The sequence below is a fragment of the Rhinolophus ferrumequinum genome, chromosome 17, assembly GCF_004115265.2.
Source record: "Rhinolophus ferrumequinum isolate MPI-CBG mRhiFer1 chromosome 17, mRhiFer1_v1.p, whole genome shotgun sequence".
In the NCBI taxonomy this organism is placed as follows: Eukaryota; Metazoa; Chordata; class Mammalia; order Chiroptera; family Rhinolophidae; genus Rhinolophus; species Rhinolophus ferrumequinum.
In genome coordinates, this window is record NC_046300.1 from 9,002,083 (window position 1) to 9,018,574 (window position 16,492).

At 45.6% G+C, this 16,492-nt stretch overlaps 1 protein-coding gene across 1 annotated transcript; it reads right to left on the bottom strand.

Moving 5' to 3' along the window:
* Positions 1-5,583: 5,583 nt before the first annotated feature.
* CCR5 (C-C motif chemokine receptor 5) lies at positions 5,584-10,295 on the bottom strand. The gene is made up of 2 exons (XM_033132546.1): positions 10,193-10,295; positions 5,584-8,601 (listed from the first exon to the last, which is right to left on the bottom strand). The coding sequence occupies exon 2, from the start codon at positions 8,588-8,590 to the stop codon at positions 7,532-7,534; it is 1,059 nt and encodes a 352-aa protein (XP_032988437.1). The 5' UTR covers positions 8,591-8,601; positions 10,193-10,295; the 3' UTR covers positions 5,584-7,531.
* Between the last annotated feature and the right edge of the window lie 6,197 nt (positions 10,296-16,492).

Here is a 16,492-nt window from a genome sequence, read left to right on the forward strand (position 1 = left end):
GAGCTGGACGGCCCACCACGCAAAGGGCATCCTTTGGGGGATGTAGTCCTCATCTAAAGAGGAAGCAGCCATTATCAGGAAAGGGGTTACCAGTTACAAGACTTCTATGTGCCGGGCGCTGCACTAAGTCCTTAACATGCAATTTCGCATTTAATCCTCTGAACAAACCTACGAGGCAGGGTTTATTCGCCCCACGTTACAGATGAGGAGACTGAGGCTTAGAAACATTAAGTAACTTGCCTAGGAATTTAAGCCTAGGAATATGATGCCCATAGTCCAAGTCATAGTGATATCTACTGAATATCTATCATGTGCCAGACCCATTGGCCACATTCAAATTAAATTAATTTAAAAAATAAGATAAAAAATGTAGTTCCACAGTCACGTCAGCCCCATTTCGCACTAGTGTCGTGGCTACTGTATTGGACCGTGCAGGTACTGAGCATTTCCATCATTTCAGAAAATTCTACCAGACGGTGCTGGTCTAGACACTGTAAGTCCCAACATAACTCCGCCAGGTAGATAGTAATAGTATCCCAAAGTTCCCACCGCCTCAAGGCAGGAACCCAAGTCAGTCTGATTTTGAAATTCCCATTCTTTCTTCTACCAAGATCTCCTTCCAATGCTGTAGGAAGGAGTGAGTTAACCAACCAACAGAGAGTCCTGATCTGATTATATGTTAGGAAAATATTGTCATTTTCTTCAGAGGGGTTTTTGAAGAATATTAGTTAGTGGAAATACACCTAAGTAGAGGAATTTTAGAGTAAATATGGACTATTCCTGTTTTAAAACTAACTTTGTTGCTTTCTCTGCAGGATTATCATTGCCTGATCCCGGGTTGACACGGACTTCCAGAGTTTTCTAGTTCTTAAGGGATAATGCTTTACTGGACAGAGTTAAAGGGGTGGTTCTCTGGAGGGAACAGGAAGTGGTGGGGGGAGAATTCTGCCAAAATAAGTGAAATCTGTATTCACTTGTAAAATGTCTCACACAGACCCTTTTCTACATGACAGACATGCTGTCTCTGGAATCTCAAGCCGCGAGCTCAGCATGGGTGCCAGACAGCCCACTTTTATTTACTTGTCACTAGGAATGGACAGCTCAAAGCATAATCTGAAACCAGAATTGAAAGTGAAATAAATACTGAGAACCTCAAACACAGATATTTTATATCGCCAATTAAGTCTAGGTTCATGTGTTTTAAAAACTAGCTTGGGGGAGACCGTGCTAATGTTCTGTTATGTAAACTGAGGAACCAAATCCAGACACTCCCTGTGTGCCACCCGCTTCCAGCGACGCAGCATCTTCCCCAGACAGCAACCCTGGCTCCAGCATGCTCAGTAGGACAGGCTTGAAGCAGTGGTTTTCAAACTTGGCTACACTTAGAATCATTAGGAGATTCCAAAAGTCAAAACCACAGTCGCACTGCAGACTAATTCCTGGGGGTGGGATGAAGGTGTCACTATTTGTAAAACTCCCCAGATGACTACAATGTGCAGCCTAGATTAGGCATGGCCCCCATGAAAGCCAGGCCCACCTCTGCTGCTCCCACCTGCCTTACTTAGTGGCTCCTCACTGGCTGACCATGTGTGATGGGGAAACACCATGTGTGATTGAAAATATGGCAGGCACTCTGGCTCCCTCCAGATCTATTGCATCAGAATCTCCTGGGTTGGGGGTGGGCTCTGCTCTTCCTCTGTAAAATCAGGCGGTTGGACTGACTGATCCTTGACAACCTTTCTGGTTTAAAATTATAGAATACTACACGAGTGATCAAAACAAGGTGGTAACAGAAAAGATCCAAGATGGCAGAGTAGATAAACACTTGGCCTGCTTCCTTCCACGAACACATTAAAATTACAACTAAATTAAAGAACAATCAACCTAGAGAATTATCTAAAGTCTAGCTGAACAGAAGTTTTAGAACTAAAGATATAAAAAGAAGCCAGGTCAAGACTGGTAGGAGAGGTGAAGATGTGAAACCGGCTGGCCCCAAACTTCCGTGTGGTGGTTGAGAATTAGGAGGGATATCTCGGCTGTGGAGGTTTCCCCCAGAGAAGCGAGGAACCCCAACCCCACACCAGGTTTCCCAGCCTGGAGTACTGGCGCTAGGAAGAGGAGCCCCCATAACATCTGGCTGTGTAAAACAGTGGGGATTCTGACCATCTGGGTGGGATGGAAGGCTGGGGGAAACTCAGGTGTCCTCTTAAGGGGTCGCACACAGACTCTCTCACTTGCAGGCACTCACCTTGGGCTCCAGCGGAGGGACGGTGACTCAGAGGGCGTCAAAGGCATACGGTGGGGCAGACTAGGGTATGTGGCTTCCAGACTAGGGGGCCTTCATCCATGCAGCTGGCAGACAGACAGGCACCATCTTTACTGTGTCGAGCCTGCCTCAACACAGCCAAACCTGAATCTGATTGGCTGGTGAGCTCCGCTGGGACTTCACCTCGCTCAACTCCCCCAACGCCTGGAGGAAATTTCTCAGCGAGTAGCCAGCACCACCTGCTTTGCACTCTTTCTTGGAAAACTATCTGAGTCCATGGGCCCCAGGCGGGTAGAGACTGGCCTTAGTGTGCTCTGAGACTTTTGCTGAGTAACTCCAGGCTCAACACTGGCACCAAACAAGAATCTACATTAACCTGGTGAGCACAACTGTGGGGACAGAGCCCAGAGAGCAGTTTCTAGGCTCTCAACCTCACGTGGAAAGATGCTGGCTCGGGTAGTGGATGGCCATCAGCTGTGACTGGTTGGTCAGCTGTAACCAGTTGGCCATTACCCACTGGTGCGGCTGCTGTGGCTACGCTGGGGGGTTGATTGGTTAGCAGAGAAGTGGAATGATCGTGTCTCCGGACCGGCCGCCATCGAGAATGTAGTGGTGTGAACCCCCTATTCATGGCTCCATTGGTGTTCCTTTTTGGCCTCATCATGTCCTACCTTCTGGTGCGGGGAGTGGGAGCTGGGTCCCTGCATTGCAACACTCTTCCCACTCTAGTGACTCCCTGAGACCCTGCCTCACCCAACTTGCACACGGCACGAAGCTTTATCAGTAGCTGAACCTTAAAGGAGCCAGCAGGTGGCAGCAGGCCTCAGGGTGTCCTGGCTTTTTGCAGAACTACCCCAGGCCCAGTACTGGTGGCTTATGTCCCCAGTTCTCAGCATGGCCTCCCCACGTGCCTCCAGGTTTAGCACAGGCAGTGAACAACTATGAATCACTTTATAGCTCCTACCAGGTAGTCCCCGGCTGGTCACAGGCAGTGGGTGACCTGGGCCTGCACGAGAGCCCCTCCCAAGAGGCCCCAGAACCAACATACTTGGAGGTTGGTTTCAGACTACAGCAGAACACCGCCCAATTAGCCCCACAAATGGCACACCCAAAGGATGGTCTCAACAGGCGCCAAAGCCTGCTGGGGCAGATCCCATTCAGTGGGGTAAGCCCCCAGAGAGCAGCCTGTATGCTGTGGATGTGGCCAAACCGTACAACCCATCCCACTCACTGACGTGCCAATAGCAATCAAGACTCAGCTATAAAGAGCTGAATGTGAAAATGCCCCTCTACATTCTGTGTGGTGAGGGCCGCTCAGGGACACCCTTGTGGGTTTGCAAATGTGGCCACAGGGGGGCAGTATAACCCAAGGTTCTCAATGGCATTGAAGGCCTTCCCAAAGAATCTCGTTTAGAAAAAGACTACACGTATACTTTAAAAAATGAGCTACCACCTTCAGACAAAGAAAGAAAAATAAATTCTCAAAACATGACAGAATCACAATGACACAGAACTTATAATCAAATTAAAGCAGTAACGATATGGAGCCAAACATAAATAAGACTAGTAAAAATGCTTATAGACAATTATAAAGGAAAATTTGGCACAAGCATGACATTATATAATCCAAAATATTAAAGTTTGACTGTGTTTTGGAAAAATACAAGCAAGACTTCTATGACGAATTTTATTCAAAAGCAAAGGAGCTATGGAAATGCTTCTCTGTTTTTGCCTCTTCTGTCCATCCCTGTCCTGGGCGTTAGGTAAGCTCCCCACACACTCTGACTAAGCAGTTGTGTTAACAAATGATGCGGGAGGACAGTTAGAAAGTTCATGACTTGTGCTCCCACTCCCATCTCCACTTCTACCCTCTAGCGTAGCGTAACAGTCTTATGCCTTCACCAGAAGGGTTAACACTTGAAAGTTGATGTGCATGTTTGGGAGTCTGTCCTTCCCACAGTCAGAAAATAAACAATTTGTAAATGTAATCATAACAGTGGAAATGCCAATGTATTTTAACTTAGGGCTGTTTAAACTTAAGAGCCCTTGAAATGCAAGTGTAAGCAGAATGCTAACTTATGTATGTGTATATTATTGCTCCCTGCTAAGGATGTTTACCCTTACTTTGACTTTGTCCATGGCATGTACATAACGCCTTCCTTGACGGGGCTTCTGGGAGGAGCTGCAGCATCCCTTCACCCATGGGATGGTGAATGAAGTCAGAGCTGCAGAGAAGAGAGGGCAGTGGAGGGTCCGGGAAAACAAGGAGTGAAGAAGGAGGCATGTGGGAGCTGACAGGGATGTGTCCTGGAAAGGCTGCAGGTACCTCAAGTAGCCATTTTTTCATGTTAATACTGGAGCCATTTATTAAGATGGAAAGAGGATAAGACATGCATGTATAGTGGCCATAAAAATTGATACCTTCCAACTTCCCCATGGTATAGCTGCCCTCGTGGTATGGGACAGATCTCCCTTGGTATGGGACAGACTTTCCCTCTACTGTTAGGTCCCCTCTCCCCCTTCCTTGGCTCCTGCCTCCTTTTGGCCTAGGAGATGGAAGGCAGTCCCTCAAGTCTCGTTTGGGAAAAGTTGTCCTAAGGGCCAGCTCCAGCTGTCGTCGTCTTCTGCTCATTTCACAGACATCCAAGTAGAATGGTGGCTGGCCTTCCTGCTCGTGACCTGCTGGAAGGTGAGAGCACAGCAGGCTGAATGTGCCCAGACAGGTCGCCTCTACCTGGAGCACCTGTCCTCTGACGATAAGAGACATGTGCACAGAAATCTACAGGGGCATCTTGTCATCACTGCAAGAGTTTTAGGGAGGGATTGTGAATAAAAGAAAAGCAACCTTTGTAGCAACCAACCTCATCCTCCTGCATTATATACCTGCAACTCAAGACTGCAGATAAATGCCCAAGCCCTGACACTACACGTGGTCTTTGTTTTCAAACATACACAGCTGGTGTGTGCTTAATGGATTTTCTTTTCTGTTTTATAAATGTGTCCATTCTTTTGCTTGAGTAGTAAAGAGAAATTTGAAATGTAAATGTTTCAGGGTCAATTGCTCAGAAACTCCACCATTGGAGGTAGCATCTTAAAATACAAATTATTCTGGCAATTTGACCCAGATAGAGGGTCAACTTTTAAAAATATTTAAAAAGAAATACAATTCTCAATATGTGGTGTGTGTGTGTGAAATTTTCCCAAATAGCTACTTACAAAATGTGTGTGTTAATCTCACAATTTTTTGTGTGTGCTAATCTCTAAATGTACACTTGACTGAAAGAACAAAAATGTGATCAATTATTTCAGAGTGGCTTTTATTAGATGCATATTTTCTTTGAATCAATTTACAACTTTCTATATACATAAGAATGTCACATATATGCATATACACACAAAGATATCAGAATGTCTTTGAATTGATCCAGAGGCTAGGGTCATATGCTACTTACACATTTTCAACAGCCTTAAGAGCCAAAAAACAGGCACTCCACTCACTTCACACTGGGGATCGTCCCAACCCTCAACTTTCAGGTTTCAGAGTTTGAGAAAAATCAGTAGCACCTCTTATTATTCTGACACCTTAATCTCCTGTGTGACTCTCACTCCTTCATGTTTCCTCACCTAATCTTTGCCACCATGGTCTCAGCTACCCCTAAATTCAAAACATTCTCAGACATGTACAAAACAATAAAAGTAGCAACTGCAAAAAAAAAAAAAAAAATTCATAGCCCTCCCTTTGAAATGAATAACTCCCTTAGTGTTTTGGTTCCATTTGTCTGGAAAAGGCTTCTGGAAGGAGTATCTGAAGGCCCCCACACTCTCACACTTAGCCTGAAACAGGGAGGTTGGTAAATTGTACTTTTTGTGGGTTATAAAGTTGGGGGCAGCCTGTTTCCAAATGAATATGTTCCTTCTCCCTTTTGCCTACTGATAGTTAAATCCGAAAGACGATACTCAAACAGTGTTGTGCCCCAGGCAGACAGAAACTTAGTCACTTGGGCTTCCCTCACATCTTGCCTCAGTGTTTATAAAACTCTGGATTTTTATTAACTATGTCATCAATGTTCATTTCGATCTCATATCTAACCTAGAAGTGTTCCTGGACCTCAGGCTCATGCATTCACAAATCTGATGCCTCACGATTGAGCTGGGATGGGGAGATGAGCACAGATGAGAAACAGCCCAGGATGTGTGTAAGCTCACAAAACCAACCCCTCCTCCGCCACCTACCCCTCCTCTTTCTCACCTAAACCTCTTCCTCCTCCCGTGCATCTCCAACCTGCACACTTGAAGCCTAGGGTCTCTGACTCTGTACCGCTCACCTCCCGTCTAAGTCCTCTCCCAGTTCTGCTGACTCTCATACTAAATGCTGTGACGCTGCACCCCCTCCTTCCCATCCCCTGTGCCTCAACCTGTGCGGAGGCCTCCTTGTCCTGACCTTTCTGTTGCTGGTCTCCTTGCCCTAAATGCTCACCTTTCCAGGTCATTCTTTGGGTACGGAATGAGCCTCCTGCAACACTGGCCGAGGTCCCCTGTTCTGTTGTCAGACTTGGGTGAGCAGTGCTGTCCAGGTTCCTCATAATCCAGCCTCATCCTCCCTCCCAGGGCCTCCCCCACCCAGCTGCACGTCTTTGCCCGCGCAGCACCTGCAGCCTGAAGCTCAGCTTCCCTCTTCTCCCATAGCCCACCCCTTCAGATCCCTTCCCCCTGGAGAAGCTTTCCTAGCTCTCTCCAGACCAACGGCTCTCACCTGGTCCTGAACATCTGTAGAACTTATTAACCCACCTTAGAGGAACATCACACAAGGAAGATGTCCTTCTTTAACAGATCACGTCATGTCTCTTCCCCATGGCAAGACAATCACCTGTTTTAAACACATTTACAAACTGTACGTTGCCTTGTGTAGTAAGCAACTATACAATATGTTTCTCGATTCACTTTGTTATTCCTGGTCAGGTAACCAAACTCAAGAACCAACAGTTCTCTGGGGATTTTTTTTTTTTTTTTTTTTTTTAATAATGAGATTTTGCAGTGAAGGGAGAGTTTGCCATGAAGTTGGTGTATGTGAAGGGGAGATGAGAAGGTTGGTATTTCACCCACATGTTTTGATTCAGCGTTCTAGAATTGATGGTCTTGAACTATCTCCTATACTTAGAGCAGATGCCACATAGATGGAGGGGTCTTAGACCCTCAATGACAGTAACTTCCTTTTCAAAAAGAACTGCTCCCCTGCTCAGTCTGTATATAAAAACAGAGTCCAGGTCACAAGCCAGTGGAGATTTCCTGATCCCCAGTGGATCGAGTATATACAGAGTTTACGCGCTCGGGAGCCTCTCGCTGGAAGATCGCACAGTGTTTGCAGAGGCGTCTGGCGATGTGCTTTCGGAAGAACCCTGCCAGGTAGTCTCTGAACTTCTCCCCGACGAAGGCATAGATGACGGGGTTGATACAGCAGTGTGTCATGCCGAGGGTCTCCGTCACCTGCATGGCTTGGTCCAGCCTGTTAGAGCTTTGGCAGTTATTCAGGCCAAAGAATACCTGGAAGGTACTCAGGAGAAGGACGATGTTGTAGGGAGCCCAGAAAAGAAAGTAAACGATCATGATGGTGAAGATGAGCCTCACGGCCCGGTGCCTCTTCTTCTCGTTCCGGCAGCGAAGCAGGGTCTTCAGGATTCCTGAGTAGCAGGTGACCATGACAAGCAGTGGCAGGACCAGGCCCAAGATGACCATCTTTAATGTCTGGAAATTCTTCCAGAAATGATACTGACTAGGTGGGTAATGAGGGCTGCATGTATAATGATGACTCTCTTTTTGGGATTTGGTGAAGATGATTCCCGGAAGAGAGGCGAACACAGCCACCACCCAGGTGACCCCACTGGTCACCCCCCCAAAGGTGACTGTCCTGGCCTTTAAAGCAAACACAGCATGGACGATAGCCAGGTACCTATCGATCGTCAAGAGGATGATGAAGAAGATTCCGCCAAAATAACCGATGTGATACATCCCTGTGAATAACTTACACATCACGTTTCCTAAGAGCCACTCATTTGCCGCATAGTAAGCCCAGAATGGGATGGTGATAAGGAAAAGCAGGTCGGAGATGGCCAGGTTGAGCAGGTAAATGTCAGTCATGCTCTTCAGCTTCTTGCAGTTTATCAGGATGAGGACAACCAGCATGTTGCCCACAAATCCGAAGATGAACACCAGCGAGTAGAGCGGGGGCAGGAGCCTGGCTGCGATGAGCTTCACATTGGTTTTTTGGCAGGGTTCTGATGTGTCGTAATCAATGTCATAGGTCGGGGTTGACATTTGATAATCCATCTTGTTCAACCCTGTGAATAAAGAAACAGTGATCTTTTGATAAAGTCTTAGGATATCCTTATGGGTCCGCTATGAATGCAAACTGTCTTGTTAGTGAATAGCTTCTTAAAATTGACACGTAGATTTCTACGTTTAACTGAGCTCCAATATTCTGGCTAAACAATAAACTTTTATAATCAAGGGAAGGTTTGCTGCTAGCTTCCCAGCTCACTTGCTCTGTTGGGGAAACTCACGAAAGCCCCATCTCACCAAATAAAATCTGGTGTTTCCTAGGCACAGGAGTGAATGAAGCTTTGATAATGACTTCAAGAAACTGAGTCAGGCACCGTCCACCCAATGTTGTCTTACACTCTGTGCTGCAGCGGCCACTCCTGGAGTGAGCTAACACGAGCCTTACCACGAGTGTGCTACGATAATCGACAGTTCCCAGGGGCACACTGCAGGCCGACTGCTGTTCTAAGCTTCACGTCCATTCATTCAACTAATCCTCCAGGTGACTCAATGAGGCAGGTCATGCTACTGTGCCCATTTTGCAGCTAAGGACCTCAAAGCCCAGAGAGGATGACCAACTTACCCAAAGGCACACAGCTGGGAAGTAACTGGTTTTGAACACAGGCAGCCTGCACTCTCATCCACCATGCCACCTTGTCTCTCACTCCTTGGTGACAGAACTAAAGTGGGACCATCAACCTGGTTTCTCGATGGAGTCAGAATGAAGTGGGTTGATGTCCAGGTCCCCCGAGAAAGTCATAGGAGCCAACAGCCAATTGTAAAATCCAAACTGCCAGTCTCACATTTCCTCTGAAGTTTGTGTTTATATTCCTGGGTTGCTATAAGTAAGAGATCCCCACATACCCAAGAAATGGCCAAATGGACAACATGCCATCTACCACCATTCTTTCTGGGTTAGCTCAGTCCCTTCACAACCCAGCAGCTTTCCCGGTCTGTTTCAGTCCCACTTTGGACTGAGCAGACTCTCTAATTAATGCTTGTGAGTCTCAAGCTCCCCATGACTAAGATTAGGCAGCTGGGAGAAGCACCCAGAAAATTTCCCCTTTAAATTCTGATTCAGAAAAAGAATCATACACTAAATATGCTGAGGAACTAATATATTATAGGGAGACTTCATTTGATATTTATAATTTGATATCCACTTGGACAATTTTTAGGATTCCTCTATGCTGGGGAAAAAAATCCAAAAGAACCAAACTTAGACACAACTTCTGGTTGGGCACCAGTTCAGAGGGCATGGTGCCGGGAGGTTTTAGCTTTCCTTACCAGAAGATAATCTCTACCAAGATTTTGGCCAAGAACTATCTCTCTGAAAATATTTCTTTTGAAAAGTGGGTTTTGTTTTTTTTTAAATAATGTTGTCCCCTTCAAAATCTTTCATTCACAATCATGTTTTGTATCTTTGATGTTATCACAGTCAGAAACTCATTCTAAATTCTAACTTTTTCCTTATCTTAAAGATTGTACTTTAAGATAGTTTTATGAGAACCTGGTGTTTGCCTAATGTCTCCTATGGATTTCCTGTAAAGGCTTGTACTCATTACAGAAGCTGAGCTAATTAACAGCCAAAGTGGTTGAAAAGTGACTTACCGGGATGAGTTGCTTGCAGGGGTGACGGATGTCTCAGCTCCTCTGGTCAGCTGAGCTGTGCAAATCAAGCATAGAGACAGCATGAAAGTAGGAAATGCACAGAAATGCACAGTGGGGGCGGAGTTTTAATGAAGAACAAAAAATTAGAGAACAGTTCTTTTTCTTCTTTTTTTTATTTAAATTGAGCTTAAAATAGACCTCTGGCCTGAAAGTTTGTGGGCTTCCCTGGTTACCCTGTTTTCTTTGGGTTCTCTGCTCATCCAACTACACAGAGTCTGTTAGGAACAGAAAGAATTGAAGGATATTTGAATGAGAAGAACATGCATCTAGTCAAAAGCCCTCATTTTACTGAAAGAAACTGGTGGCCAAGAAACATGATTTGTACAGAGCTTATCAGTGGTGAGACTAAAAGGGCGGGAGAGTCTGGTTCTCTTACTATTTGTCCTAGTGAAAGCCAACTCAAACCAACTTGAAGCTGACAGGCGAGTACTTCATATTAGCTCCGTGCTCTCTTCCACCCACCTTCTGCCCACCCCTCCTTGCTTACCACAACTCCACGCATTCATTCACCATCCAGTATGGATTTTCTCTGTAAACTAAAACAAGTGGTTCTCTAAAGCGTTTCAACTATAGGTTCACCTGTGAGCTAAACACGTTGCCTAAATTTTTCAGGATTGGGTCCCTAATGGGGCATGTCATTACGAATTTTTCACTTATTCACTATTTTGCAGCCCTCCAAACCAGCAGGCAAACGTTTAAGTTCATCCTATATATGCAATTCAGGAGCCATTGATGGGAGCTTGTACTATGCCAGATATATATATATATATATATATATATATATGGCAGAGTTCCTTACCGCAAGGATACAGCCTATTTGGAGCTTTGAGAAATTTTCAACATGGAATGAGCAACAGATGCCAGAAGAATAGGGTCAAGTTCAGGATTATATGACAATACTACAGACAGTCAAATCGAGCTTTCTTGATGGTTGGTTATTTATCTAAAAACCTCAAGTGTTGACAACAGAGCTGAGAACAGAGCAGGGAGTCACTCCTGAGCCACAAGAGTGCCCTCTAGGGGCTTCCATTTCCTCCGCTCTAAACCAAGAAGCATTAGCTTGTAATCTAAGGGAAAGGAGATCCTAAACCTGTGGAGGCAGCCTAACACAGGAGCTAAGCGAGTGTCCTCTTCAGTCGGATAGCCTGAGCTTGAAGCCTGGCCCTACCCTCAGCTTTCTCATCTGTGTAATGGGCTGAGTAATACTAGTTTTTTCATGGGTTTGTTGGGAGGATTACATGAGGCACCTACGTCCAGAATCTAGCACAGAATATACACTCAATGAATATCAAATTCTTAGTCACTCATTTACTGATCCTTTCTTAGAGAGATTTGTTTAATAAAATTCAAAGAAAATTGGTTCCCTGGGGTCCTTATCTAGAGAAGATTAGTATTAGCAAACTAGAAGCTGAAAGGGTAAAGCTAATGGCTGTTGCTTAGAGAATAGGAGGAGATGACTGCCAGGGAAGCCAGCAAAGCACAGAAATAGCCCAGCAATCAAGAACCACCCCACATAGGGACATATGTTTATGTTACAACAGAGCCCAATTAGCGGTAATCCTAACCACGAGAGCGAACTATGAAGAAAATGTTCAAGTTTATCCTGTATGTGCAATTCAGGAGGCTATGATTAAGAACTGGACTCTGCAGACATGCAGCTGGATTTAAACCCCAGCTTCACTCTTTACTATTTGATTTGAACAAGTTACTGAAAGTCTCCAGGCCTTAGTTTTCTTATCTGTGAAATGGGGGCAAACCCCCACCCCCCAACACAAACCTACCTTATAGGCCTGTGGTCAAGATCAAATAATATACAGACCCACAGATATAGAGAACAAGCTAATGGCTGCCAAAGGAGGCAACTATTTTTTTAATATATGTGCTGCCGAACTGAGCACAGGATGGGAATTTTTTAAAAGAGGGATTAGAGGAGGGAAAAATTCTATGTGGCCTGTAGTTTTTCAGCAGGGCTTAGAAAAATGATGTCAAAAAATCTGAAAACATTTATCCATAAAGACACGTGTGCTCCAATGTTCATTGCAGCTTTGTTTACGGTGGCCAAGACATGGAAACAACCAAAATGTCCTTTGATAGATGAATGGATAAAAAAGTTGTGGTACATATACACAATGGAATACTATTCGGCGGTAAGAAAAGATGATATAGGAACATTTGTGACAACATGGATGGATCTTGAGAGTATGATGCTAAGCGAAATAAGTCAGATAGAAAAAGCAGAGAACCATATGATTTCACTGATATGTGGTATATGAACCAAAACCAACAAAAGAACAAGACAAACAAATGAGAAACAAAAACTCATAGACACAGACAATAGTTTAGTGGTTACCAGAGGGTAAGGGGGGTGGGGGGTGGGAGATGAGGGTAAGGGGGATCAAATATATGGTGATGGAAGGAGAACTGACTCTGGGTGGTGAACACACAACGGGATTTATAGATGAGGTAATACAGAATAGTACACCTGAAATCTATGTAATTTTACTAACAATTGTCAACCCAATAAATTAAAAAAAAAAAGTTCTCCCACCAAAAAAAAAAAAAGAAAGAAAAATGATGTCAATGTCTATCACTCACATAGTACCTACTACGTGCCAGAAGAAAAGATCAAATGATATAGCAAGGGTAGAGCCTTTTGCAGCTATCTGTCCACTGTACTATTTAAGCAGTGAAATAAAAAGTATGCTTTAGAAAGAGTTCACAAAATGGGCAGCAAATAAATTAATAGAGTAAATTAATAAAATAAATTAATAAAATAGGTAACATATAGTTTTGGTTCTTGGAAGAGCAGCCTTGTGTTTGTTGATAATGCACTGTGTAGAACCCTGAGATACTGCTGGATAAACATTCCCTTTCTGTATGAGACAGTGACTGTCCAATCACGCAGAGCAGGGGTTTTGCCCTGTGTCCTGTGTCCACCATGGGAGGGAGGGGGTCGAGCACCGGTCGGCGTGCTCACCCCCAGAGGGCAGTGTGGAGCAGTGGGAGAGGCAGTCACCCAGACTGTGCTGCTTGCTGCCTGGCTGTATTCTCTCGGCAAGATATTCCTTTTCCTCTCTGAGCTTCCATGTCCTCTTCTTTCAAGTGATGTGCCAGGCCTGGGGGTCCCAAAGGCCGTTCCTCCCTTAAATACTAAAATGACGCCATGGTCACGTTAATTTTGAAAAACATATTGGATCCACAGGCTGAAATAAGGAAGCACAGGTTAGCAGGGTGCGTTACCTACCCCCTCTCAGGTTTCTGGGTCCGGAGGTGAGTTCAGGTCACCTCTTGGGATAGGGATTTGTCCCAAGGATGAACAGGAAGTGAGGACCCATGGGAACTTCTTCAGCATTTCATCAATGAAACATTGTTCTGGGTACAAAAATCATGACAACAAACTATAAGTTTATAACGCAGTGACTTAGTTTCCTGGTCTCTGATTTTCTTTTTATTCTGTCCCTCCCATTCTGCAGTGCTCTCGTTCTCATATGTATGGCATTCAGACTCCCCACCAGAAATGATCTTTGGACTGGTTTGTCACTCTAGACTTGATGCCCATATTGGAGGGTGTCTTGTCCCAGCCCTCCTGTTGGGGCACTGACCAGCCCTTAACCAGCTGCTTGGCATCTAGTCATTGCACTCAAGTTCCAAGGGTTGCTTCACCCTCCTTACCCCTGCTGTCTCTGGACCATATACTCAGAGCTTCATCAGCAGGATGGAAAGAACGTCCAATCCTCTCCTTGGGCTCAAAAGGTCAACTGCATGAGCACAGTGAGCTGAAACCCTGCCACATAGCAGCTCACATGAACAGACTTGGGGCTCAAGCAGACTTCAATGTCACTCAGCAGTGAGATAGTCTGTAAAAATAGCGAATGCATCTTTTAGTTTTTAAAACAAATGTTAATTATAAAACCAACACATGCTCATTGAATGAAGTTAGGGAAAACAGAAAAATAAAAGTAGGAAAAAATTAGGCATAGCCTCACAATCTGAAAACATCCCTCTTAACATAAGATGTGTTTCAATTCAGACCTTTTCTTATGCAGACTTTTGGATTGATTGTTCTCACTCATATACCAGTTCTGTGCACTTTTTTTTTTTGCCAAAGCTTGCATCACAGGCATTTCCTCACGTTATTCTTTATGAATTTTTTATAAATATAGTTCTTGAACTGTGGTTTTTATTGAGGTATAATTTACATGTGGCGAAGCACACTAATCCTAGCTGTACAGCTTGGTGAAGTTTTGCTATGTATGTACCATGTAACCACCACCCCGAGTAACCACCACCCCGATCGAGATGATAGGGAATGTCCCCATCACCCCACCCCAGAAGGTGCCTTCGTGCCCTGCCCAGAGGTAAAGGCCACTCTGACTTCCATCATCATGGATTAGGTGTGCTGTTCTTTAATTTCATCTCAGTGGAATCACATGTCTGCCTTTTGTTCAACAAGATGCCAAAACTATACTCGATAGAGCCTATTATTAGATAGTTGGGCTTTTTCCATTGTTCACTAATATGGACGGCATGTTCTGAGTGTTGCTGTCAGTGTTTTGATATCCCCACTAAGGAGAATGCTCCCAGTGTCTCCAAAGCCACCTTCTCCAGGAGAGGCAGAGAGCCGTTATGGTCTTTGAAGAATGCCCCTCACCCGATCAATGTCACACTTGGTCACCTGTGTGCCTCACCAGTGACGCTGGGGTGCTATGACTCCCAGCACGCTTCACCTTCTGTCTCGGACACTCATCCTGGCGAGTGGGGCTGGGAGGTTCACCGTTCCGTCCTCTCCATTCCCGCTGTCTCTGTCCTCTAGGCCCTTTGCAGGACAACCCCCTTCCCAGCCCGTGCACCACGTCCCCCAAGCCCTGTGCAAATCATCAAAACAAGCAGACACTTGCAGGCTGTCTACCTCATCACTTTGCTAGATGTCCAGACATGGTGGAAACCCCTTAACTCCACTGGGAAGCCTGCATTTTGGATATTTCTTTCAGATCAGTGCCCAGACACGGGGCCAATGCAATCCTAGGTGTGGAAACAGAGGTCTAATGTACCAACTAAGGCATGGAACAGGCACACTGTGGTCTTCACTGGGTCAGATCGCACCTGCCACTCTATATTCAACTGTGCATAACAGGATATTATGTGGGACTTTTCCTGTTGCCCCAGAACTGGCAATTAAGACCTGAGGCTAAGAGCAAAAAGGTGTTAAGTACCCTTCAGTTCTAAGAAAACCACTGACACTGGGGTCACACACCTTCCCCTGGGGTTAATAAGAGTGACAGAATGAGCCCTGTGTCCCCAGTCATCATGTTAACTCCTATCACCCCTGTCCAGTGTAAGGAGACAAGTCGGGACAGAACAGGGCTGTAAAAGTGGGTGAGTTGATGGCGGGGGGAGGCCCGAGGCACCGAGGGAGGGGGCTCTGAGAGGAATGGGGGCTTGCAAGAAGGGGAAGCCAGCACCTCATTCCTGGGTGGGGCATCCGAAAGCAGCCGGTCAGCTGAGGGGGGCGGGGGGTGGGGGAGAAGAGACTAAAGAGAGGTGATAGCGGAGAAGGGCGTGGCAGTGAGACACCAAAAATGTCTCAAGGATACGAGAGTGCCCAAGGTCAAGCTCAAACATGGTGCTGAGGTGGCGAAGTCTGAAGAAGTTTCCAACCTCAGTCACTCAACACACCCAGGGCAGCCCTCCCCTAAATGAATGGGCGGCCTTGCAGAGGTTAGCTCACCACCCGATGCCTCTTCTTTCATGACCGCTTTCCCCTTCGTGGCCCTCGGTCGCCTTTGCTGCTGGCTAATCTCACCTGTGGCCATTTCGGTTTGTCAGGGAAATTTTAGTAATGGGGAAAAGCAAAAGTGGAAAGGTGAGGTTCTGATGGCTTATTCCCAGGAGGCTGCAGGATCTCTCTCTGAGACACACTCATATTACCTCAGCTGCTTTAAGCGTCCCAGATAAGGAGGGCAGCATGGGGTGGGCTATGTGAAGCCCCCAACTCCACTAAACGTCTTCACGACACCCGTTCCCAGGAAGGACGATCCTTCCTCACACTGGCTTTACTCAAACAGCCCACTCAAATGTTCTCCCTGAAAGAAAGGAGACTTGAGGTATCCACTTCTAGAAATGGAGATGGTTGGCAACGTTTAAGTTGCAGTTTCTTTGGTGGAGAGAAAATCTTACTGAGCTACTATTACTCTGATGCAGGACTTTCATTGAGTTAGCCACGCTTTCCTTGGGGCTCTC

Bases quoted from the DNA above. Each gene is read 5' to 3' on its own strand.
- CCR5 (XM_033132546.1), bottom strand. From the start codon at position 8,590: ATGGATTATCAAATGTCAACCCCGACCTATGACATTGATTACGACACA.